Genomic DNA, 26342 nt, shown 5'->3' on the forward strand with positions numbered 1-26342 from the left:
TCTCAAAGCAGCAGTGTGACCATAACTTATTACATGATTCCACGTAATTCTTAAAACAGAGGTTAATATTGTCTCAGTTTCACAGATAAAAAACTGAGAGTATTAGATACTATGTTGTTCATCAAGAATTTGGGACTCTGAGAACCTGTGGGTCCAGTACTAGGGTTCTCAGCCTCAGCACTACTGACTTTTGGGATCAGATAATTCTTTGTTGTGGAGCTGTCCTGTGCATTGTAGGATGTTTAGCAGCGTCCTTGATTTCTACCCTGATTTCAGTAGATACCAGTAGCGTCTCCCTCTCCACAGGTTGTGACAAGCAAAAACGTCTCCAGACATCGCCAAATGTCCTCTAGCTGAGACCCACTGGCCTACTGTATCCTACTCCTTTTTTTTTTTGGCTGTGCCGCATGGCTTGGGGGATCTTAGTTCCCTGACCAGGGATTAAACCCAGGCCCTCAGCAGTGAAAGCATGGAGTCTTAACCACTGGAGCACCAGGGAATTCCCCAGTGTATCCTATTCATTAACCCTGAACATTATCCTCTAAAAATTCCAGATATACACATCAAATCATTTTCAATGCTTCATCTTCACTGGGGCTTAGTTCTTCAACTAAATCTTTAATGTTGTTGATGATGAAAACAGACATTATATTGTAATGAATATATTTTGCATAAATATTTTCCTACCTTTTCCATTATTTCCATCCTAATATGGATCAAAATGGAATAAGCATTTTTAAGGCTTCTCATCCATACTGTCAAATTGCTGACCATAAAAGTTGTACCGGGCTTCCCTGGTGGCACAGTGGTTGACAGTCCGCCTGCCAATGCAGGGGACACGGGTTTGTGCCCCAGTCCGGGAAGATCCCACATGCCACGGAGCGGCTAGGCCCGTGAGCCTTGGCCGTTGAGCCTGCGCGTCTGGAGCCTGTGCTCCGCAACGGGAGAGGCCACAACAGTGAGAGGCCCACATACCACAAAAAAAAAAAAAAAAGTTGTACCAGTTTACATTTCCACTAGCAGTGTAAGAGGCTGTCTTATCACACCATCACCAGCACTGGCTATTATGTACATATTTCTATCTTTGCTAATACAGGTTCTTATTCATATTTATTTTTATATATTATTTACTTACTTTGATAAATATTTATATTTGCTATCTTATTTATATTTTTGAGCACTAGTAAGAGTGTACATTTCCCTATATGTTTTAGCCAGTGGTATTTCTTTTCTTCTCAATTTTTTGTGCTTTTTGTTCATTTGCATGTGAGGGTCTTAGTATTGTTATGATTAATTTGTCTGAGATCTTTATATAATGTCACCTGGATACCATAAATTTCTACCAAATAAAAAATAGTTCATTAAAGCATTTGAGTTCATTAAACGTCTGGGCAGATGGCAATGGATTTACATCATAGCAATTGAAGGGATCTCAAACGGGGTTCTAAACAGTCGTGTTTTTTCAAGTTCTTTATCGTGTTGCTTTCTTCTTTCTCTGCTCTCTACACCTTATGCCTTCCTCACATTCCAACACCGCCCCCACCCCATTTCTGTTCCTTTCCAATCTCTATTGGAAACTAGCTTACTTATGTCTTTTGTGTCTTTGTCTCCATTTACCCAAGCTCTCAGTTTATCATCCAGCCCTCTAGTTTATCAAAGTATTTTCCTAAACAAGGACATTTCCTTTTCTAAGAGGAATATCAGTACCAACTTTCAAGATATTTTTAATATTATAGGGGGGTGAAAAATGATTTTGATTCCTATTGTCCTAGTAGTTTCAAATACTTTCCCCACTTTGTTTCATTAAAACATTTATCTTTTTCCCTTGACAAAATTATGAGGAAAAAAATATCTTCTCTACGCATTTTTTCAGTGCTTTAAGCCTTAGAAGGTGCTTCCAGATGGGGAATATTTAGATACTTGGAAATGGAGGAAAAGGTGTGTCATGCCTGTTACACATACTTAGATACCTAGGATGCTCCTATGCATTGTATCAAAAAGCAAGCTTTGCACTCTTTGTAAAATACGTTCCCTTACTATTAGAAGCCATTAGAAAGCAATCATGCCCTGCTTATTCTAAATATATTTGCTAGATTTTTAAATGAGATATGCTAGGTCTAATGATAATTAGAGCTAACATTTATTGAGCACTACATTATACTGCCTCTCAAGTATAACATGGTGTTTAAAACATTGGAAAGTGTCTGGACATCAGAAGTAGATGTACTCGAGTTCAAAAATTAAGAAATGGACATGAGAATTCTGCTTCAGGGCCATATGCAAACATAAAGAAACCAAAAGGTTTTAAATGCAGACCCTAATATTGCACTGCCCAAAGCAGTTGTCACTGGCCTCCTCTGGGTATTTAAATTTTTATTAATTAAAGTGAAATAAATTTTAAAATTCAGTCCTTCAGTCACACTAGCCACACATCAACTGCTCAAGAGCCATGTAAGTCTAGTGGATACGATATGGACAGCACAGAATACCATTTCCACCACTGAAGAAAGTTGTATTGGACAGTACAGATCTAACAAAACATTGCCTTTAGGCCCACGTTTTGTGATGCCAGATAAAGCCCTTGGAATTCCTGACGTTTCCAAAGTTGTATTACAGAACTGGTTGTTGGAATTGCCTGCACATCACCCAAAACTGGTGAAAAGCATCAGGTTGGGGATAGGTTGGTTGGTTGTTACTTTTTGTCCGATGTATTACTAAGTCTCTAAGAAATTCTGTGGTGAATTTCTGCAGGGACACAACAGCAGAAAAGGCATAAGATAGGTCAAAAAACCTGGGTCCTATAATATATAGTAATAATAGCAACCATTTACTGGGTGTTTCATATGTGCCAGGCACTATGCCAAATGTACACGTCATTTAATCTTCACAACACCCCTATAAGGGATGTATTATTACCGCCATTTTACAGGTGAAGAAGCTGAAGTTTACAGGCCTGAGGTCACATAGCTGGTCAGCAGTGGAGCCAGGATTTAAAACCAGATATGTCTATTCTCTTGTGCTAAACAGCTCTGTGACCTCTGGCTCTTCACCTTCTCCATTTGTAAATATAAAAGCACTGAATTAGAAAATCACAAAGTTCTTTACCATTTCTAAAACTATGTTCTAAATTAGAATAATACCACCTACCTTCCCCAGCCAATGAAATATGCAGGGCTCAAAAGAGCGGCTTGCTACCTTTTTTTCCCCCAAAGGACATGATTTCTCCTGTCCATGCCTTTGCCGCGTAACCTTCCTTGGTTTCCCACTATCTAATGTGGTGCCAACTATTTATGATGTTTATTACACGCCTCACATACCCCTGAACTAGATAACAGGCTCTCTCCTGCAAGGAGTGATTCACGCCAGCAGATAATCCTAAGAAAATTCGCACAGTGACTATCGCACAGTAAATGCTCCATGAACATTTATGGAATTAACCTGAAGTGGACTGGAAGGAAAAGGTGAATCATCGGCCGGAGTGAACTATTAAGGATATTACTCAGAAAACCGGGCTGTCCGAAGAAAACCCCGAGTGGAGAAGCCTGTGTAGGGGCTGGAGACAAATTCCAAACTGCAGAAACCTGAAGAAGTGGGATAACCTTAGGGATGGTGGCCGTGAAATTCACAAGTGGCGCACGAGACTCGGGCCGGACACAGGGAGAAGCAGGAATCCTACCCAATCGCGGAACAGCGGCCGCCAGCCGCGACTCCCGGGTCTCCTTGGATCCCCCGAGAGCCTCCCAGGCCCGCCCCGCCCCGCCCCGCCCCGCCCCTCTTTCGAGGGCTCGGCCGCGGCGGCTGCGCAGTGGCGCGCGCGTAGGCGGAGCGGCGAGCGCCGCGGTCAGCTGACCGGTCCGGCTGGCACGTGACTTGCTTCGTGGGCTCTGGGGTCGAGGAAGCTGTGAGGCCGGAGATTAGGTCGGGTAGGGATGGAGCGCTGAGCCGTTAACGTCTGCCAGGCTGTACACCTCTGTACCTGTTACTGCTGCCACTTCCTCGTTTGACACTTCCCTGGGTCAGTGAGCGATGGCTACACCGGATGGGGAGCCCCGGCCAGGCCGAAGCTTGCGCTGCGGTCGCGGCCGGGGAGGGATGGGGGCGGGCGCGGGGGCCGAGGCTGAGGCGTTGGAGCCGGTTGGGCGGCTGTGTCTGGTTTCTCGGCGCGGGTTCGTCGCCGCCTTGGGCCTAGGTTCTGTCTCTAGGGAAGAGGAAGGAGGGAAAAAGAGAAAGGGCCCCAGGGGGTACTCAGTGGCAGAGGCAGAAATAAAAATTCCGGTCTGGGACATTTCTCCTTGGATTGGGGTGAGGATCCCAGTGAATGCTCGTCCGCTTGATTGAGGGGGATGAAAGGTGGCTGAGTGGCCCAGATGAAGATCCGGGGTGGTGTGTGTGAGGTCACAGCGACCGCGAGAGCCTCCACTGGGTGTACGCGCATGCTATGGGGGTGGCAGTTTAAAGGGTCTAGGAGCCCCTCAGAGAGGACGCAGGGCCCTTGTGGGCAGGGGAAAGAACGAGAATCCAGAGAACTCAAACCATTTATTATTAGAATGGGGGAAGGGTAGGCAAGAAACCCCTGAAAAGGAGCTTGAGGGGAGAATCACACGGGCACATTGAATCACCTGAGAAACAGAGGAGTAAGGGGAAGGAAAGTTTGGTTAGATTCTGTTTGCACTCTTCACTGAGGGTAGTTATAGCTACCCCCAAAGCAGTCCTGAAGTACACAGGGGAGACTGGATCCTTTGGGGGTTGAGGGGAGACTCCTTTGCAAAGATCTGTTTTGGCCTTCCAAACTTATCCTTTGGTACTGTCATCTACTCCGGAACATCTTTTATTGAACAGTAGTCACAGGAATTACCTTTCATGTTTATTTTGTTCTCACAGGTCTTTGAGAGAAAGTAGATGAAAATGCCATTCATTGTATAGTTAGGGACCTATCTAGACCCTTGGACCTAGAAATGGACATCAAGTGATGTGTTTAAGTCTAGCATAACCTCCATCGTCTTCTGATTGCCGATTACCTGCACAGTACTTAACCACAATCACATCTAGAGAGAAGGGTGAGTTTTTCGTAGTGCACTGTAATCTCTGATTCAGCACTTTTGGTGAACCTTTTTGAGTAGGAGAGCTTCAAAGGGATTTGGCAGTGGTGGTCAGTGCTTTAAAAACTGCTTTTCTGTTGGCTTGGGTGAAGCCGTTCAGTTTACAGTTCAGCTGGAGGAGATAATGAGCAACAAGGTGGGCAAAAGGTACTCAGCTTGTCAATCACGGTTCTTTGGCAACAAGCAAGTCTCAAATTGTGCTGAAGACGGAGCCTCGGGTTTGTGTCTCAGACTCTTTTGGTGTATCTTGCAGGGACTAGATAAAATCTAAAGAAACAGTACTCAGGATCTGACTAAAGTAAATGCTGAGAGCTAGGTGGTTAGTGTAATACTGCTTTTAGAACTGGGCAGGAAATGATCATTTTTATTTTTTGGCATATTAGTCTTAAGAGCCTTATTTACATTAGTTTTCTCTACCTAAAAAGAAACGTTTGGGCTTCAAAATTTTGATTCTGTAATTATTTCCACAGCTTGCGACATAGTTGCATTGGCTAAAGAGCAAAGCTGGTATGCCAAAATAAACCTTTGCCAAAGGATCTTCTTGTGCTCCAGTCCCCAAGCGGTCAGTCTTCCTTTTGCACTTGAGCCTGCTTAGGCGTTGCTGCAGTTCTGACCAAATACCTCCTAGTTAAATTTTATTCTTGTACATATTCTGATCTATGTGCTGGAGTAAACCTTTTTCACCCTTTGGATGTGGAATTTTATACCATTTTAGTTATAAACTAATTCACGTTCGGTTCACATTTCACTGATGTTTTGAAGACATAGTAGAAACCATTAGCACGGTGGCCTTCGAAAGATAGCTCAGGCAGTGAAGCAGGGCAGTCTAAAATTTCCCTTTGACAAGAGTGAACCTTGGAACTAGAAAATTCAAACTGTATTCTTGATAATGAAGCAAAATCCTGTTCCAAATGTGTAGCAAATCTGCTATACATTTATAGAGTTCCAAGAGGAGCCCTGTGGGCAGTGGAGGAGATGTGCTTTGGTTACATCATAGGATAGAAGATGGAGTCTTAGCTCTGTACTTGAAAATAAAATTCAGGTAAATGCAAAAATGGTGTTTTATAGAAAGAGATTGATGTATCTTTTAAGATATTTTAAGCAAACTATCCATGAATAGGAAGTTATTTATAAATTAAGCTGGTTAACATGTGGATTGACTTTACCATGAAAGGTTTTCTTTGTGAACCAGCCTATAGTTCAGTGTTCCTCAGTGGGTGCTTTTGGCATTTTGGACAGGACTGTCCCTTGTTTGGTCCCCATCCGCTAAATGGTGGTAGTGGCCCCCACGTTGGGACAGCCTAAAATGCTCCCAGACATTTCCAAGCTCCTCCTGGTGGAGAGAGGTACCATTTGGTTGTGAAACACCCCATGTGGTGCCATCCTTTACTTATGGGACACATATCCGAGTGCTTGTTAGTGACAGGCCCTCTACTAGATGTTGGGGATATAGAGGTTAAGAGCAGTGTTTTAATAAACTAGCAAGTGAAATGTATGTAGTCACTAGCTCTGTGGCCTTGGGCAAGAAATTTCATTAACTGTTCTCTCATCTGCAAGTGGGGTTGGTGATACCATCTTCTTTGAAGGAATCAACTACAAAATTGCTTAGCATATTGAAGTGCTAATCACATAGCACATATTCAATAAGTGGTTGTCATTACCAGGAAACAGGATCTCAAGCTTACTTGAGTGATGAATTGGGGGCGACAAGCTTGTTTTAGATCCTTGGCTTGTTGAATTTCAGGCTAGAATACATTGTCTTAGAGATATCAGCACCTTCTACTGGAAAACATGGTGCTGTGGTCCAGTCACTGTTATAAAATAACAGCCTGAAAGAGAAGGGAAGTAACGTTTTGGGAGCCATGAGTGTAGAATCAGGGAGTTGCCTGGCATGGAAGGAATTGTTTGCTCCCTGGGTCAGTGTTGAGTTGCCTGTGGCAGAGAGAAAGTCTCTGGGCCCTCAGAAGTTTCCGATGGTTCCTTTAGTAATGGGGGTACAGTGCCCTCCTTGCCTGTCGATTCAGCTTGCTTTAGCAGAAATTGCAAGAGGTTTTTAACATTGTGTTATGAGTTGTTACCTTTCCAGCTGGTTTCAGGTTTTATGATCAGCATCTATGCCTAAGTAAGGCTTGGTTCTTACACATTTATTTCTAGCCAACTGTAAAATAAAAAGATGGCAGTTGGTTATAAAATACATCAAAGATTAAATTGTCTTTCATATTTCAGTATATTTATGGCATGAAATTCAGGTAATTCTTAAAAGGATTATAGAGCATTTATAGGTACTGTTTCAGTTGAAAACAAAACAACACAAAAGTTAAGATTTTTTAAAGAAGGTGTGTGTCCTGATAATTTAAAAATTTCCTTCTGTATGAATGACAAAGTCTCTTGGAAGGTAAAATCCCCCATCGTTGTTGGGAACTTTTAAAACAAGTTTTATTGTGAGCAAGTCCCTCCCACAATCCCAGTTAAGGTGCTTCTGTTTTGAAGGCTAGAATTTTAACATTCAGAGAGGAAACAGTTATTCTTACTCTTTATTTGTATGGTGTTAAAAATTTCTAGGGGAAGGATGTAGCAACTTTTTAAGATGAATGGATTGTGGTAAATGTTTTGCACTGATCAATTCTGTTAAAAGTTGATGTGTCACAATTGGAAGGCTATGTGATATTTCACTGATATCTGAGGTATGCCTTCTTGTGCCTGTTGAAATAAGTCACTTGAGTAAACGACTTGGTATTTTCAAGGACTGAAAAAGGAAGTTGTTTTGCATTTAGACCACGTTCAGCCTTTATTGAGAAATTTAATTTACTGTGAAAGGTGGTTGCATTTCAGAGACTAAAATATTGGTTCCTTGAAAGCATTAAAAGGACTTAAGTATTGGAGCATGTATAGGGGTGCTGTACTGTTTTCTGTGGTTGCCCCTATCCTGGGTCAGGCTGATACCTTCATTTACAAAAGAAATGCTAGTAGCTGTTTGGGTTTATTATCCCCACCTTTTGTGTTGTTGTGATAGTTACTACTTTACTCTTTTTATTTTAAATTCAAATCCTTGCCGTAGGAAAATAATCCACTGCCTTTAAATTCTCATAAGTGGGTGATACAGTAATGAAATAAACAGTCTCAGAGATTTGGACCCAGGATTTCCTTTCTTCTCTCTTTTCCTTCCTTCCATTTTGAAAAAGAATTGTTACTGCTTTAAAAACAAAAAAATACTTATTGTAGTCAGACAAGATAGAAGTGTTTTAAAATTTGACTAGTGTTTCTCTTGTGCCTCCAGTGTATTCTGCCTTGATTTTTTTTTTTTATCTTGTCATCTGCATTGTTTTCCTACCTTTCCCTGCACACACAGACCTACCTACTTGTAGAGGCCTACACACACATACACACCCCCACACACAAGTATAAGCTCCTTCAAGACAGGGAGTACATTTTGTTTTGCTTCTTACCACAGTTCTGGGAGCTTACCACAGTTCTGGGAATTTAAGCACCTAAAACATTTGATGAATGATACGACCCTAACTTGAAAGCAGTTACAGTCAAACAGATATTTGGGCGGAAAAAAACGTAAAATAGATGTCTGCTTTAATGCAGTCTATTACACGGATTTCAGTGGACATGCGGGTTGAGGGAGAAATAGTTTGGGATTATATGAATGGATTTGGTGCATGGTTGGACTTGGTTGCGGAAATCTTTTTGTTAAGAGAATTTTGAGTTGGTTGAAATAGGAAAGAGGTTGCTTTCTGCAAAATGGACTGTTGAGCAGAGGCAAGTAAGAAAGAGACTACAGGCAGGCCTGAGGTAAAGATGGATGAAGGGAGGTCAGAACATTGTGAAGATGAGGCAGAAAAACTCAGACAAAGGACATTAGTAGTGATGACTGTGAAGAATGGGAGATTTGAATTTTATTTCTGAGCAGAAGCAGGACTAGGGGCATAAGTTTTTGTAAGTAACTCAGCCTCCTATCACCTAGAGCAATGTTTTTTTTTTTTTTTTTTTTTGCGGTACGCGGGCCTCTCACTGTTGCGGCCTCTCCCATTGTGGAGCACAGGCCCCAGACGCACAGGCTCAGCGGCCAAGGCTCAGCCGCTGGTGGCAGCCGCTCCGCGGCACGTGGGATCTTCCCGGACTGGGGCATGAACCTGTGTCCCCTGCATCGGCAGGCGGACTGCCAACCACTGTGCCACCAGGGAAGCCCTAGAGCAATGTTTTTAGTGCTGGAAAAGTTTTTCAAGAAGTTTTGGGAATGAATCCGGATTCTAACACTATGGTCACAAAACCACCTATTTGTACGAAGGGCATTAAAATCCTCTATGTTCTGTCCTTCATAAATGAAATAAAATTGTGTATTTCTTGAGCAAAGCAGTAGTTTACCCAGATTTCCTATTGTTCTGTACTTGATTTCATATATCATATTGCTTTTCACTTTTTAAGTTTGTAAGCTGCCATAGAAAGCATGCAAAACGTGGGTTCATGTAGTTGAGGTTTCTGAACTCCATAGAACAAAAATCATTCCTGTATTATAGAACTAACAATACTGCGTGATTCTTGATAATGATGGTATGACATTTAGCCATCTTATTAAGGAATATTTGCCATTTCTTATAACATTTACTATGTAACTCACTATATAATCATGGAAATTCCTGTTTTACTATAGTGGTTCTGAAACCTGTCTGATCATCTGATTTACTTGAGGGACTTAACAAGAAAATAGAAAAAAAAAAAAAAGAATCCTGGGTCTTAGCCAGTATAGATTCATGGAATACAGGAGCAAAAAAGGATCCTGGATATGGTAATCCAGTCCTCTCATTTTACAAATGAAATTTACGCAGACAGTGATATACAGAATTGGGATTAGATTCCAAGTCTCCATATTCTCAGTTCAGTGCTGTGGCCGTTACACTATGCTTCCTGAAGTTGGCATTTAGGTTCGTTCTGACTGAAATTCCCAGTGAGATAAAAAGGCTGTTTACCAACCTTGATCTCATACTTCAGACACAGCTACTACTAACCAGCTTTACTAACCAGCTTTGCCTTTATCTTTTGTATTTATATCCAGGGTTCTTTGTTGCCATGCCATTTAACGGTCTCTAAACTTTTCAGTGTTTTCAAGTGTGAGGATATTGCCCCACTTTTTTTTTTTTTAATGGAGTGTGTGGGGTTTTTCTGGTATTTACATGTATTAATTCATTAATAAAAAATTAGGAAACAGGAATATGCAGAAAGAATGAAAATGAACATTCATAATCCACTCCCAAGAGATAATCTTTAATGGGTTTTTTTTAAACAATTTAATGTTTATACCTATATATAGTCGTCTTTCTTAAAGCTGTGTCAACGTTTTTATGGCTTTTGATTAACATTGACAAACTGCCTTCTAGAAATTGTCCCTTTTTAAAAAAGTTACAGAACTTTTTTTGGTTATCCTGTGATATATAATTATTTTAGATTGAGGAAATATTAATGATGGCAAGTTATTATGTCTTTATTAATGCTTTTTAATGAATTTATATTTTATCAATCATTAGAGCATGCTATACATTTGCAAAATTAATGACACATATGTGTGGGACATTTATTCAAGCTACATCTGTCCTTTTTTTTTAAACGGAAATGAACATTTCTCCACTTTACTGCCAAAGCAGTGCTCCATTCTTCCCACACATAGTATTATTACAGTCTTTCAGCCTAGACTTGTTATATTTCTCACATTCATTGTTGTTAATCCTGTTTTCTATTAAATGTTAAAGCATGGGGCTGAGGGACTGGGAGGTTGTGGTCGAATCCCTAGCAAAACCAAAAACTCAGGAACAATACATGCAGCAAAACAAGAGGAGACTTCCGCTTCTGGCCACCGTGGAATAACTGGTACCATACTTGCTTTCCCACCATAAACAACTAGAAAATTGGATAAAATATATGAAAAAACTGCTTCCGGTTATTGGACAACAGAGGTAATACAGGAACCAAGAGACAGGAAACAAATGAAATGAGCTCTATAATCCCTCTGGCTTTCTGCCTGGAGTCACTCTCTGGACCATGGTTTAGAGGAGACCAACCAGAGCATGTTGGTCTTGCTGAGTTGAGGAGGCTTGGAGCTGGGGAAGGCTTATCTGGCTAGAATTCGCGGGTTGGATAGGCTGACAGGAGGGAGCTAGACAGAAAACCCACCATCTGTAAAGGAGTCTCTCTTTGTAGGAGGCCCGGCAAAGAATGACTAGAGAACTTTAGACAGTTGCCAGAGCTCATGGGGCTGGAAGGCGTATGAATACCTTATTGAATCCCTGGGGCATCCCATGGAATCTCCAGACGGTCAGATCTTAGTAGAAAGGCTACATTAGCCCTAGAGTAAAGCTTTAGACTTAGCCTGACAAGGTATAAAAACAAGCCTTGAAATGAAGCATGCTAAAGCTTAAGTAAGGTAACCACCAGAACAAAGCACAACATTCTTAAAAGGAAGAAAACAAAATCCAGTGATCAGCAATTTAATGTTGTGAATTGTAAATATGCTCAGAATTTACAGAAAACATGAACATAATGAGGAAAGAGAAGTTTTAAAAGATGGAACTTATAAAGGTGAAAAATACATCTAAAGCAAAAAACTCACTTCATGAGACAAATAGATTAAAGAAAAAGTCAGCCAGCTAGAAGATGTAGCAAGAAAGTATCCAAACTGAAGCCCAGAGAGGAAAACAATTTAAAAAAGTGAATGGAAGCTCAGTGACCTGTGGGACAATATCAGGTGGTTTAATATACATGCCATTTTTGTCTCAAAAAAAGGGAAAGAGAAGCAGGAAAGAAATTTGAAGAAAATAATGGGTGAATGTTGAAAACTATAAACACAGATTCAAGAATCTCTCTGAACTCCAAACAGGATAAATCCTTGTGACTCTGGGGTAGGCAGATTTTTCTTATGTCAGAACTCATATATTATAAAAGAAAAAGTCAGTAAACTGGACATCAGAATTGAAAATTTCTACTCAAAAACACCATCAAGAAAGGGCAAGACACGAGAAAATACGTAAGAAATACACACGCACATACACACACCTCTCAAATTGTATCAGGATCATACAAAAAATTCCTACAACTCAGTAAGATCAATGCAGCTTTTTAAAAAATTGGGCACAAGATTTGAATAGAAATTTCACAAAAGATTTGAATAGAAACGTCACAAAAGAAGATATACAAATGGTTGATAAGAACATGAAAAGATCCTGAACTTTGTAGTCATTGTGGAAATGTGTGATTCCCCTGCAACCCCCTGGTATGGCTGAAAATAAAAAGGCTGACAGCACTAAGTGTTGGTGGGCATGTGAAACAACTGGAACTGTGTATCTTGCTAATGAGAATATAAAGTATTACATCTACTTTGGAAAACAGTTTGGTGGCTTCTTATAAAGTTAAATATATGCTAATCATTCAACTCAGAAATTCCACTTCTAGATGGTTATCCAAGAGAAATGAATGTGTATTTTCACAAAAGCTTTGTAGGGGAATATTCATAGCACCTTTATTGTTAATGGCCCCAAACCAGTAATCGTCCAAATGTCTATCAACAGGTGAATGGGTAAGCAAACCATTGTACATTCATGTCACGAACACTAAGCAATAAAACAGAATGAACTGCTACTGATACACAGGCCATAGACAAATATCACAGACATGCTGAGCAAAAGAAGCCAGATACAAGAGAGTACGCAGTGTGCACTTCCATTTACAATGAAATTCTACATCGGGCCAAATGAATCTACAGTGTGACAGAAAGCAGATTGGCACCTGCCCAGGGCCAGCAGTAGGGTAGGGATTGACTGGGCCTTGGTGTGAGGGAAGGCTTCGGGAAGACAGAAATGTTCTTAATCTTGATTTTGGTGGTGGTTATACAGGTGTGTATGTCAAAAACTCATCAAACTGTACTCTTGTAATGGGTGCATTTTATTGTATATAAATTATATTTCGATGAAATTGACTTTAAAAAATATGGAGGAAGTGAAGGGAGCGAACCAATTATAAGCCAGGTATTTTAACTTTATTATCGTACTTAATCTTCACAGTTACTTATTCATTCAAGAATATTCAACAAATACTTTTTTTGGCCGTACGTGGGCCTCTCACTGCCGTGGCCTCTCCCATTGCGGAGCTCAGGCTCCGGACGTGCAGGCTCAGCAGCCATGGCCCACGGGCCCAGCTGCTCCTTGGCACGTGGGATCTTCCCGGACCGGGGCACGAACCCGTGTCCCCTGCATCGGCAGGTGGACTCTCAACCACTGTGCCACCAGGGAAGCCCAACAAATACTTTTTGAGGTTCTACATACCAGCCTCTGTACCAGGTACTGAGAGTACGGTTGTGAGCAAAAGCTATCATGGTTTCCACCTACCCTAATGCACAGTTTATTTGGTAGAAAGACATCAATAAAAAGTGTTGCTCAGGGAAATACTTAAAAGGTGCTGTGAGAGCATATAATACATTCATCCTTAGCATGTAATATATGCACTTATATGATATATGACATGATACATATTGTACTATATATTTCATATAATGTATGAGGCATTTTCTGTGCCTTGGTTTCTTCATTTGTAACCACTATCCGTGAGATATACCAAATGAGTTAATCCTTGTAAAGTGTTTTGACTGGTGCTGGTAGATAGGAAGTGCACAATAAGTGTTGGCTGCTATCTTGATGACATTTGACAATTCTGTTGATAGTTGTCTAATGTTGCAGGGGTACTAACTATGCTAACTCAGGGAACACTGGAGTAGGACCAGGTTTCGGGGAAGCCATTAGGAGTTTGACTAGAAATGTTGGGTTTTTTTGGAGACATCCAGATGGAGATGTCTTGTAGTCAGCTGTGGAGACTTGTTGGGTACAGCTCTAGATGCAGCAGAGTAGCCTAGGCTGGAGATACAATTTAGTGTTTTAGCATTTTAGTGTTCAGCATCTAGACTGGAATTGCCTTGAGTATAAATAAGATCATCGAGAGAGCAACTGTGTACACACATATAACAGAGGGACTTAAACCTTGATCTGAGTCTTGAGGAATGCCTTCTAAATCATTTTCTCTTTTGCTTAACATATGATTTGCCTATATTTATGCCTGACTTCCAATATACAAGATGAAACAAAGGGAAATAATTAGGCATAAAAACAAGTCAGTTGAAGCAGTCAGCGGAAGTGGAGGTGTCCAGACCTTGGGTGAGATGATAACCAGTGGACACCAGTCTTGACTGTCTGTGTGGCTCAGAAGGGGAAATGTGTTTAGCAACAGGGATTTCACTTTTTGACCTCCCCCTGACAAATATGTTCATCTGCAAAGATAGGGATTTTTTGGAACTGAGCGTAAATTGTACTTCAGTTTCAAAGAGAAATTTTTTTATGTGACTTGTTTAAGTGACAGGATAACAATGGACCAAAAAACAGGGATTTTGCAGAAGTCTTATTGATGCCCTTCCCATAGGCAGTTCTTACATTTATCCTTAGATACTTAAGTCGCTTGTCTTTCGCCTCAGACTCCTCTTACATAGTTTGCTTTGACCCGAGGATAGAAGAATTGAGGCCATGGCTTTGCCTGAAGTACCAACAGGTTCTTTCTCGATCCCTCTCTTTTATATTTCTATATTCACCTGTAAAATAATGAAAGACAAAGGCTTAGTAATCTGCAGCTTTACTGATTTTTAATTTATATACTACTCTAAGGTTAGAATTTGTTTTCTGAAAGACTAAATTTTAAAAAAAAGCTTTAAAAAACATTTAAATATTTTTCTTGGCCCTTATTTTTTTCTCTAATCAGACTTTTTGATTGGTTCAGAGTCATTGTTATAATTATATTTCATGTATTCATAAAACGAGCAAGGACTTATTCATAAAGTCTCTTATTTATTCATAACATCCCTGCTGTTGGCAGGAATTGTATATGCTGGGTTTTTAGAGCATCAGAAAAGAAGGTATGATTCTGGCCCTTCAGGATTTCCCAGTCAGGTGGAGAGGAAAAGATGTTGTGAAAAAAATGAGGCAGAATAGTGTGATAAATGCATAATAGTGGCATTTACAAGGAAGTAAGTAAACAAGATATTTCCTACGTGGGACACTGGGAACAGCCTTTAGAGGCAGGATGGGACTCTAGTTTTGTTTAGAATTACCATGGCATCATTTCATTTGATCCTGATGAAAGCTCTGTAGAGTCAGGCAGGTATTTATAAATGAGGAAATATGGTCCTCTTTCTATATTTCTTGAAATCCTTTGGAAACCTGCTGGCTGAAAAAGATTTTCTAGAACTCTTAAGTGGTATGATAGTGACATCTACTGTAATAGCTCATATGGCTACAGTCTTTGAAGAAGCTGCAGTTTAGATAATTTAACAGTATCATGAGGAAGACCTTAACAATTGATTCTGTCACCTGCCATTTTGCAGGGAGAGGAGGTGATCTGCAGGTCATCAGATACTGGTTTTCTGGCCAGGCTGAGTGCTTTGTCTGGGCTTACCATCACTATTAATCTGTGTTTAGTTTGTTGGCCATTTGAGAGAGTGCAGCTCTTAGTGCAGCCTTTTTAGGAATGTTGGAAAAAATCATCTTAGAGTACAATTCTTGAGATTCATTTAATACCACCATCTTTATTTTCACCAGTTTAACCTTTCTGAGTAGGTTTTTAAATCTGTAAGTGGGGGACTTCCCTGGTGGTGCAGTGGTTAAGAATCCGCCTGCCAATACAGGGGACACGGATTCGAGCCCTGGTCCGGGAAGATCCCACATGCCGCTGAGCAACTAAGCCCATGCACCACAGCTACTGAGACCGTGTGCCACAGTTACTGAAGCCCATGCGCCTAGAGCTCGTGCTCTGCAATGAGAAGCCACCACAACGAGAAGCCCGCTCCCTGCAACTAGAGAAAGCCCGCGTGCAGCAATGAAGACCCAATGCAGCCAAAAATAAATAAATAAACAAATTTACTAAAAAAAAATCTATAAGTGGGGAGGATGATATGTATCTCGTAGAGGTGTTAGGAAGATTAATTGAAATAATAACGTATAAAACGTTTAGAGCAGTACCTAGTATGTGGTAGATGCTCTTGAAATGGAAGTTAGAAAAAAATAAGAATATTGAATGGCGTATATGTTCAGGTCACCTTCAATTGTGTAATGACCTGGTAGGATTACTTTATTTATTTTTAAACATTTTTTAGGAAATTTATTTATTTATTTGGCTGCATTGGGTCTTCAGTGCTGTGCGCATTGGGTCTTCAATGCTACGCACGGGCTTTTCTCTTGTCGTGGCCAGCGGGGGCTATTCTTCGTTGTGGTGCGCAGGCTTCTCATTGCAGTGGCTTCTCTTGTTGCGGAGCGTGGGCTCTAGGAGTACGGGCTTCAGTAATTGTGGCACGTGGGCTCAGTAGCTGTGGCTTGCGGGCTCTAGAGTGCAGGCTCAGTAGTTGTGGCTCATGGGTTTAGTTGCTCCATGGCATGTGAGATATTCCCGGACCAGGGCTCGAACCCTTGTCTCCTGCATTGGCAGGCGGATTCTTAACCACTGTGCCACCAGGGAAGCCCGGTAGGATTACTTTAATTTCAGCTGTCTTTTGAAATTATGAAAGTCCATTGCGATTAACTATAATACTTTACATTTTAAAGGAAATTTAAATTTACAAAGTTCTTTCATATTCATTATTTGATTGATTATCAGGACAACTTTGTAAGATCGTTATTTTCTGCCTAAGACTCCAAATTTCAGGAAAGGTTAAACAAGCAGTGGTAGTAGAAAGTTAATGGTGGTTCTAATGAAAGCATATTAAAGTAGAAATAATGACACTATTATATTATGAGTTCTTCTGTGTTTGTGTTTTTTACCTACTTAGATTCTGAGTAGATTTGGTTTTGGACTTTCTTTTCCTCTGTGCGCGTGTGTGCATGTGTGCGTGCGTGTGTATGCGTGTGTGTGTGTGTGTGTGTGTGTGTGTGTGTGTCAGGGAGAGAGGGAAAGGGGGAGAGGGAGAAAGATTGTGGAAGAGGGTTGGTTTTGTCTTAATGGAACTCTGGAAAGGGAGATCCACAGCCTCTTAATTCAGATCCAATAGTGCTGTATTATGCATCCCTCCCTGCCCCAAGTCATATTTTAAATAAGAGACTGATTTACAAGGTTGATTGTCAAGTTTTTTTTTTTTTTTGCAAATTTGTAAGCGTTTGATGGCCACTAAGTATACGCTAGAGATTGAGGAGATCCCCTTAGATTGAATATGGATGAAAATTAACCACCAATTTGGCTGACCTTGTAGGATTTGCTAAGCCAGATGTGGCAAATTTATTTGGTGGCTACTGTTCAAATGCATTGATTCAATTCTTTTTCAAAGGTAAGAGTTATGCATGTTTTTTTACTTCCTATTTTGGTTTTATGTTTTAAAAATTTAAGATAAACCTATAAATTTGTGACTCTCCCACCTTCTTTTGTGGAGTGAAAATATTGGTGGCTGATATTTTGGGTAGTCTCACTTCTTGACTAATTCCCATTTTAGGATGTTTTGTAATTTAAAAAATTATGTACTTCATGTATTAGGTCTTTATCATCTCTTTCTCCTAGTATCATAAATAAATCAACATTTACCATTTATATGGATTTACATCCAGGTAAGTAGATTTGACTTTGCTTAGGATTGTATGCCAGTGTTGAATTATTGATAGTTTTGCAACAGGCTATGCTTATCACTCTGAAATAATGTAGAAACAAGTGATATTGAATGTACTTTTAGTTTGTTTTGTTTTACATTTCAGAGTCTGTCTTGATTTTGGAAGAAATATCTGGTAACCAACATGACTGAGTTCTGGCTTATATCAGCTCCTGGGGAGAAAACATGTCAGCAAACATGGGAGAAATTGCATGCGGCAACTACGAAGAACAACAATCTTGCAGCTACTTCAAAGTTCAACATTCCTGACTTAAAGGTAAAACTGTGCTGTGCAAAATCGTTCATCATGAAGGAGAGGACAGTTGTCTCTGCTTACCTTTTGGTAGAAATGAGATATCCAGGTTCCTTCAAAAGAAAACTCTCATCTCTAGGGATTGGCATAATTTAAAACTTATCTTGTTCTTTCTGATCTTCAAATTTTAGATAATAAGGAAATTGAGATGTCTTGAAGGAAACTACCAAAACAAAATAACATTTTCCCTAAACTTTTGTGCTGTTCTAAATTGTAATTTAAATTTTAATGAGAAATCTTACGAAAATACTCGATGTATTACTTAAATATGATTTTTAGAAGTGAAAAATCTTGGGACTATGTATTCTTAAATATCGCAGTGAATCCATTTTTCTGTTATTAAATTCATGTAATACTCACTGATGTTGTAAATGTTTTACCATTGCACCTCTTTAATTATACTTGGCAAATCTATCCTAGTTATTTAATCTAGTTTATCTATCTAACATTTATCAAACATCAGTAATGTAGCAGCCTGTAAGTGAAGCAGGCTGCCAGTAATCGGTTGACTGAACTTCTGTAAAGAATGGAAAAGATCATGATACTTATATTTTTCTGGTTAACCAAATGAGGCAGTTACATACAACACTCATTTAAGAAATACTTAAAACCACTGGTTCTTAGTATTTTGGGACTTACGAATTCCTTTGATACACTGATATAGACTCTGGACATTTCTTCCAAAACACGCTCATTTACACATACACAGTGTTGAGTACAAATTCAATTACAGGGAATTCCCTGGTGGTCCAGTGGTTAGGACTGCGTGCTTTCACTGCAGGGGCACGGGTTCAGTCCCTGGTCAGGGAACTAAAATCCTGTGTGCCATGTGGCACGGCCAAAAATAATAATAATCATAAAGTTTCCTTTAAAAAGAAACACCACAATTTCAGTTACAGATGCTCTGATGCACAACCCTGGACCCCTGCTTAGGAGCTGCTCTTGTAAACCATGACTTCAAATGATCCACTGCCACTGGGCAGGACCAGCAGAGGCACAGGCCTGCTATTGTGGAATCTTCACATCTAAGTGGTGGCTGTGCCCATGAATTAGAGGATTATCTTGTACATATAAATAGCTTTGCAGTGTCTAGCAAACATTTTTAACCACACTTGCATATTATGAAATAAAATATGGAGAACTTAAGATTTGCAGGCCCTTCAAATCAAGATGTTGTATTACCTTGTTTAAAAAAAAAAACAGGATGAAATCTCAGTAATGAAATGTTGTTTTTCCCTTCTAGGTTGGCACACTGGACGTCTTGGTTGGTTTGTCGGATGAACTGGCTAAACTGGATGCATTTGTAGAAGGGTAATGTATTTATATGCATAGGCTAGAGCAAAATGAGAGTCGCTATTAGGCTACGGGGCCATTGGGTTTATTATCACATGTGTATTCTGCTTATTGGAATGGTTTTAGAAAACAATGACTTTTTTTTCTTTGTAAATCAACTTTATGAAGATATAATTAACGTGCAATAAAATACAGCTGTTTGTGAAAATGGTGACTCCTTTTAATATTTTTATTGAGATATAATTTACATGCTAGGCAGTTCACCTACTTCAAGTGTACAATTCAGTGATTTTTCATATATTCACAGAGTTGTGCAGCCATCACCACAATCAATTTTAGTACATTTTCATCCCCCTGCCACTATCATAAACATCCTGTTTCCATTAGTAGTTACTCCCTAACCCCCACTGCCCACTAACCTACTTTCTGACACTACACGTTTGCTTTTTGTGGACATTTCATATAAATGGAATCATACAATATGTGGTCTCTTGTGACTGGCTTCTTTTCCTTAGTGTAATGTTTTCAAGGTTCATCTGTGTTGTAGCATGTATCAACATTTAATTTCTTTTTATTACCAAATAATATTACATTGTGAGGATATACTGCATTTTGTTAATCCATTCATCAGTTGATGGATATTAAGGTTGTTTCCATTTTTTGGCTCATATGAATAATGCTACCATGAATATTGTGTACAAGTATTTGTGAGCTCATGTGTTTTCATTTCTCTTGTGTATGTACCTAGGAGTGGAATTGCTGGGTCAATGTGACTGTACTTTTAACATTTTGAAGAACTGCCAGACTGTTTTCCAAAGTGGTTGTACCATTTTACGGTCTCACCAGCAGTGTACGAAGGTTTTAATTTCTCCATATTGTCGACAATACTTGTTACTATCCATCTTTTTGATTATAGCCATCCTAGTGGATATTAAAGAGAATTTCATTGTGTTTTTGATTTGCATTTCCCTGATGGCTAATAATGTGTTTAACATCTTTCCATGTGTTTTTTAGCCATTTGTGTTTCTTCTTTGGGGAAATGTCTGTTTGGATCCTTTGCCTGTTTTTTTTTTTTTTTTGCAGTACGCGGGCCTCTCACTGTTGTGGCCTCTGCCGTGGCGGAGCACAGGCTCCGGACGCGCAGGCTCAGCGGCCATGGTCCACGGGCCCAGCCGCTCTGCGGCACGTGGGATCTTCCCGGACCGGGACACGAACCCACATCCCCTGCACTGGCAGGCGGACTCTCAACCGCTGCGCCACCAGGGAAGCCCTGCCTGTTTTTTAATTGGCTTATTGGTCATTTAATTATTGACTTGTAAGAGTTCTTTGTATATTCTAGATACAACTCTTATCAGATATGACTTGCAAATATTTTCTCGCATTCTGTCGGTCGTCTTCACTTTCTAGATAGTGTCCTTTGAAGCACAGAACATTTAATTTTAATGTCCAATTTATCTCTTTTTTGTTGTTGCTTGTGTTTTTGATGTTGTATGGAAGAAAACATTGCCTAATCCAAGGTCACACAGTTTTATGTCTGTATTTTCTCTAAGAGTTTTATAGTTTTAGTTTTTACATTTAGGTCTTTGATCCATTTTGAGTGAATTTTGTATATGGTGGTAGGGAGAAGTCCATCTTCATTCTTTTGCATGTGGATATCCAGTTGTCCATTTGTTGAAAAGACTATTCTCTCTCCGTTGAACTGTCCTGACACCCTTGCAAAAATCCATGGAACATAAATGTAAGGGTTTATTTCTGGACTCTCATTTGTATTCCATATTCCTGTCCTTATGCCAGTACCACATTGCCCTCTTTACTGCAGCTTTGTAGTAAGTTCTGAAATTAGGAAGTGTGAGCTCTCCAACTTAACTTTGTCTTTTTCAAGATTATTTTGGCTGTTTGGTTCCTTTCATTTCCATTTGAATTTTAGGAATACCATGTCAAATATCTGCTAGAAGTCAGCTGGAATTTTGAGGGGGATTATGTAGAATCTGTAGATAATTGGGGCAGTATTGCCATCCTGACATATTAAGTCTTTGATTCATGAACATGGGCTGTTATGCCATTTATTTGAAGATTTATTTGGTGATGATTTTGTCTTCAAAATTCAGTTACATTAAAAGATTTTTCTAGGCTACAGGTTTAGTCACTTGAAATTCAGTTACTGTGTATTTTAGCTGAAGATGGGTATGGGATCCGTAATAACTTTCTGAATTTTGATTAATTGACAGACTCAGTCTACAATCCCTTTGACTCTTGACGTGCAGAGCTTTCTAAATACTTAGGGCTTAGGTAAATATGTATAATTTGTAAAAAACCAGAATTTTGGAGAATCTTAGAAATGTACCTCTGATTAAAGCTTTAAGGGAACAGACCTGAATAGAGGGGAACTTAATCTCAAAATCTGTGCAGAAGGGTTTTCTTGTTTATGCTGTTATGCTTTTCTGAATTGATAGAACCACCATAATGCAGCACTCTGGTAGTAGAGGCTGAGGTGTTGCAGAGAGATCTTTTGACATAACAACATGTGGTAAGTAAATAAATAGACCTAAAGATGTACTCATAAGGCAAAAGGCCAGTTGGGGGCTAGTTTTACAGTAGATTATGCAAGAGCTATTGAAAACGTCAGCTAAGGGCAGGCACTAGGCAATAAAAATGGAAAAGAGAGGATGAAAGCAAAAGCAACAAACTGCTTTTAGGGTTAATAATTCCATGCATTCAGTAGAGCAAATGTGAAAATAATTTTTGATGATAGTCTCAGTTCTTACCATCAGTCAGTTTTTTGTCTCTTGGTTTCTTGATTATAGGTTTTTAATTAAGTAAACTTTTCGTGGTTGCCTCCCCTGAGGTGATTGTCCTTTCTGCAGTCCCACCAGCCTCATTGCAATGTTAGGTCATGACAACGAAGAGGACAGTGAGAAGGGAGGTTCCTGAGAATATAATTATTAACACTTACTTGGATCCTTATAAATCACCTCAGTAGCTCTCTAGATCTTTCCTTAAATCATCAGTGGGATGTCCTGAGTATAGTTTAAGGTTTGCGCACATTTTTTAGGGAAGTAAGTATTTAGGGCAAATGCAGTTCATTTGGTCAGAAGCATTGCAAGTTGCCTATGCAGTTTGTCAGCTATTCTTTTCTGCACTGTTACTCAATCTAGTCTTTGTATCAGTCTTCCTGAAAGATAAGAGGAATTTAAAAATCATATGGTTGTTAGACTTAGGTAGAATTGACAGATGCTAGCTTAATGACTGAGTGTTCCAGTTTTTAAACTCTGAACATTGTGGTGGAGTAAATTATAGTTTATACTTTTTCAGTAATCTAATCATTAGAGCAGTTTTTTGTTTTTTGTTTTTTTTTAAGGTGACCATGTGTCATGGATACTCCCGTAGAGATGCATAGGGAGATTGTCAAGGTCTGAGTTATGCGATGTTAAGTTGATAAATTTGACACCAGGCAGTTCTACACTCTGAACCATTTCTGTGGTAAACATGCACATTTTTTTAAAAAAATTGAAGGATAGTTGATTTACAGTGTTGTGAACATGCACATTTTGGAATGTTCATAGCAGATGGTTCTGTTTACAAGATGCTCATCAACTTATATAGGAATAATGGTTTGTCTTCTGTGAAGGAATGGGTGAATTTTGGAGACACAGCCAAGTGTATGGACAAATCCCAAGTTAAACATGTTGAAGACTTACGGCTTACATCATTTTTTTCTGAATTTGTTCCACTTTCTTAGGTTTGAGGTCATTCCGCATAGGATTGTCATTCACATTTTGTCCTTCTGTTGCTTTTTTCTGGCCCTTATTGGTTCATGTTGCAGGAGTTTCTTAATTTGTCTTCCAGTTTACACTCCCTGTTGTTGAGCACAAAGTCATTGGAGAAATTGTCCGAAGTCCTGTTTTGACCATATTACACCTCTCCCTAAAGGCTGACATCAGAGGCAATCTACCTGCAGTCTGGCCCCAGCCGGCCATCCTAGCACAACCTCCTTTCTCCTGAGCACGACACTCCCGGCAGTCTGGACCTCTCATCATTCGTTGCTTTTCTTATCTCTCTGGATCTTGACTCCTATGATGCCCTGTGGCAAGAATATACATTCTTCCCACCTTATCAGCCTTTCAAAACCATTCCTGTCCTTCGTTGCCCTGCTCCTGATCCGTTATGCTTTTTTGATTACAGTAGCTGGAAGTGAAGTCTTTTTCCTTTATGCGTTTCTGTCTGTAGCCTGGTCATCTCAGCTGGTGCTCACCACAGATGGCTTTGTATCTAGTCATCCGTCTTTTTTGGTATCTTTCCATTTTGATTTTAAGCAATGGGAAGCTAGATTTTTGGCGTATACTTTTGTATCCCACCCACGGCCTAGAGGCAGACAAGGAATGGGGGAAAGAACAACAGACTCCAGAGTCAAGACACCAGGTTTTTAGTCACAGCTCTGCTGGGAACTGGTTTTGTGACTTTTGGGGCTAAGTCACTTACTCTCTTCATACCTGGAGGGGTCTTTATTTATAAAGTGAAGGGATTGAGAAGGTGATATGCAGATGCCTCAGTAGTTTTGGCACCATGGTTTTCCCTTTAGATTGTTTCTCTCAAATAGTAGATGCTCAATAAATAGTTAATGAATAAGTAGTGTAGGACCGCATTCTTCATTGTTACCGTTGCTTGTATTCTATTGCCTGTGGGATCCCTTTTGTCCTAAGGGGAAGGACATAACTGGTGAATGAAAGCTCCTGCTTCCCCCTTTGTTTTTGCAGTGCAGTGAGATCTGTTGCCCAGTTTTTCAGCTTATTCTCGCTAGCTTGCCACTACTTTCTTTCCGGACTTGGTAAACATATTGCATGTGGTCTCCTTAAAACTACAGTTACTCAGTTGGTTTGACATATGTAATAAGATCTTGGTGCTTTTTGTCCTTAAAACATTATTTTAGAAGTTAGGACCCATTTGTTCTATATTATACAGATAGTGTAATTGGAACAAATAGAGTCAAATTCGTGTCTTTATGTAATGTGTTCATTGTATAGTATGGAATTTAGGTTGTTTTCCTGAAAGTGATTGTTGATTTTTTTTTTTTTTTTTTTCTCCCAAGGGTGGTTAAGAAAGTGGCTCAGTATATGGCTGACGTATTAGAGGATAGTAAAGATAAAGTTCAGGAGAATTTGTTGGCCAATGGAGGTAAGCTAATGTTTCATGATTTGCAATTTATTTCTATAAAGTGAATGACTTAAAAAAGGTTTATAGGTAAGGATATTAAATACAATAGAAAGCCATTAAAATAGAATGATTACTACTGAATTTGGTGATATTGCCAGTTACATTCTTTCCTCTGAAACACAACCTCTCATAAGACAATCCTACATAATATATAATATAGTTTATGATATGGACCTTCCAAAAGCAATATTATAAAGATTTACCTTAGTTCTTTCCAGAATCTATTTGTCAACTCCCATTAACAACTGTGTTTCCAAGTTAATGTCTCTCAGCATTGTTCCAGTTGAATACTTGTTTTCTCTAGCTTTTTGTATTTAATAGCATCCAACTGCCAAATCCTTACAATAAAAATTATTAATTTTATTGCAGAGTAATGCCTCCTCCCTTCAGATTTGAATGTGACATTTCTTTAGTACCCATAGAAATAGTCTACCACCGACCTCTCCATAGCTAGAAACTAGTATTTACGTAGAGTTTGCTTTATGTAATAATGGCTTTATAAAGATGGTTTCAACCGCATTGTTGTCATTTATACTTGGATTTGTTGTTTTCTCCTGAAATATCACTTTAGCACTTGCTTCATTTTTAATTAGGCTGATCTTTAGTGATATGTCATTATAATAAGAAACAACCCTTTCCTTTCTTTCTGTCTTATATTGCCTACTGTGATAAATAAAGGTCACTGATGTGACTTGGTTAAATTAACGTTTGTTAAGTAAAGCCCTGGGGTGTCATGGGTTGGTGAGCCACGGTTCAACAAAAAACCACAAGGGAAAGAGAAATAGAGAAGTTTATTACTCACAGGTCCTGGAGGAGGGGGGCAAGGCAGGGAGGTCAAGACGGGGTGCCGGCAGAGGGAGAGCGGCGGGACCTGGGGCACATGCCTGTATTAGGGTCCGTGGGTGGAGTGCTTTGGGGTTCCCAAGCCAAGTCCAGGTTGGTCGATTCAAACCAAAAAGGAGGGTTTCGGTTAACTTCGAGGGGGTCTTGTCTAAAGGGTACACTAGCAGGGGAGGCCCTGGGCAGCAGCAGAGAGCGCTTATTGTAGGGTCATATCAGAGAAATCATATCAGGAGCTTACATCTACTTGTGATTGCAGGCTGTTATCTAGTATAACTTCTAGGCCCCTGTAGGCCACTTGGCCACACAGAAATGGATGCTGAGGCAGCAGTATGGAGATTTGGCTAAACTCTCAGCAGTCACTGTATTTTAAATCCAGTGTCTCTCTAATCTCATTTCTTCTCCTTGCAAATAATAGATGCTCAGAAGTACTTAATCAGTAAAAAAAAAACTTTTTAGTAGTTTATTTTTACCCTTTGCTAATAATAGCGATCCTGAGCTGCTTACTGTGTCTGTTAATGTGCGGCTGGGGGCAGGACGAAAGTTAGGTGTGTTAACAACTTAGTTGCCTTCACTGGTCTCTAGGTACCTGATGAACTAGGGCGGTCAGTCTGCGAGGCCGAATGGGGGATGACAGTCTAAGGGGCATTGCATCCAAAACTGCTTTTGGAGATACCATCTATGTTGTTGACTTGCTGGTATTATGTAGGGAGAAGTTGAGGAGAGAAGATATTTTGGTATGAATTACTTTTGCCAGTTAACCATAATTGACATTTGGTTTCCTTGACCTTGGTCCCATCAGACTTGAGGAGTAAAGTCATCTTGACTACCACACTTCCAGGGAATTAGTGGTTGAGTGTCTCTTTGGCTCCGCATTTCTTTTTTTTTTTTTTTTTTTTTTTTGCGGTACGCGGGCCTCTCACTGTTGTGG

General features: G+C 39.7%; 1 protein-coding gene across 2 annotated transcripts in view; it reads left to right on the forward strand.

The window, feature by feature from the left end:
- The first annotated feature begins 3882 nt into the window (after nucleotides 1-3882).
- Nucleotides 3883-26342, forward strand: part of ATP6V1C1 (ATPase H+ transporting V1 subunit C1) — a 38545-nt gene continuing 16085 nt past the window's right edge. The window contains exons 1-5 of one of the 2 annotated variants that reach the window (XM_082859088.1): nucleotides 3883-4015; nucleotides 4882-5057; nucleotides 17861-18031; nucleotides 19311-19378; nucleotides 24447-24532. In XM_082859088.1, the coding sequence (XP_082715214.1) occupies nucleotides 17900-18031; nucleotides 19311-19378; nucleotides 24447-24532 (286 nt within the window). In that variant the 5' untranslated portion in view covers nucleotides 3883-4015; nucleotides 4882-5057; nucleotides 17861-17899. The remainder of the gene's footprint in view (nucleotides 4016-4881; nucleotides 5058-17860; nucleotides 18032-19310; nucleotides 19379-24446; nucleotides 24533-26342) is intronic. The other variant, XM_082859087.1, reaches the window with a different exon arrangement.

This window comes from Leucopleurus acutus (genome assembly GCF_964270905.1).
Source record: "Leucopleurus acutus genome assembly, chromosome: 17".
NCBI classification, from domain to species: domain Eukaryota; kingdom Metazoa; phylum Chordata; class Mammalia; order Artiodactyla; family Delphinidae; genus Leucopleurus; species Leucopleurus acutus.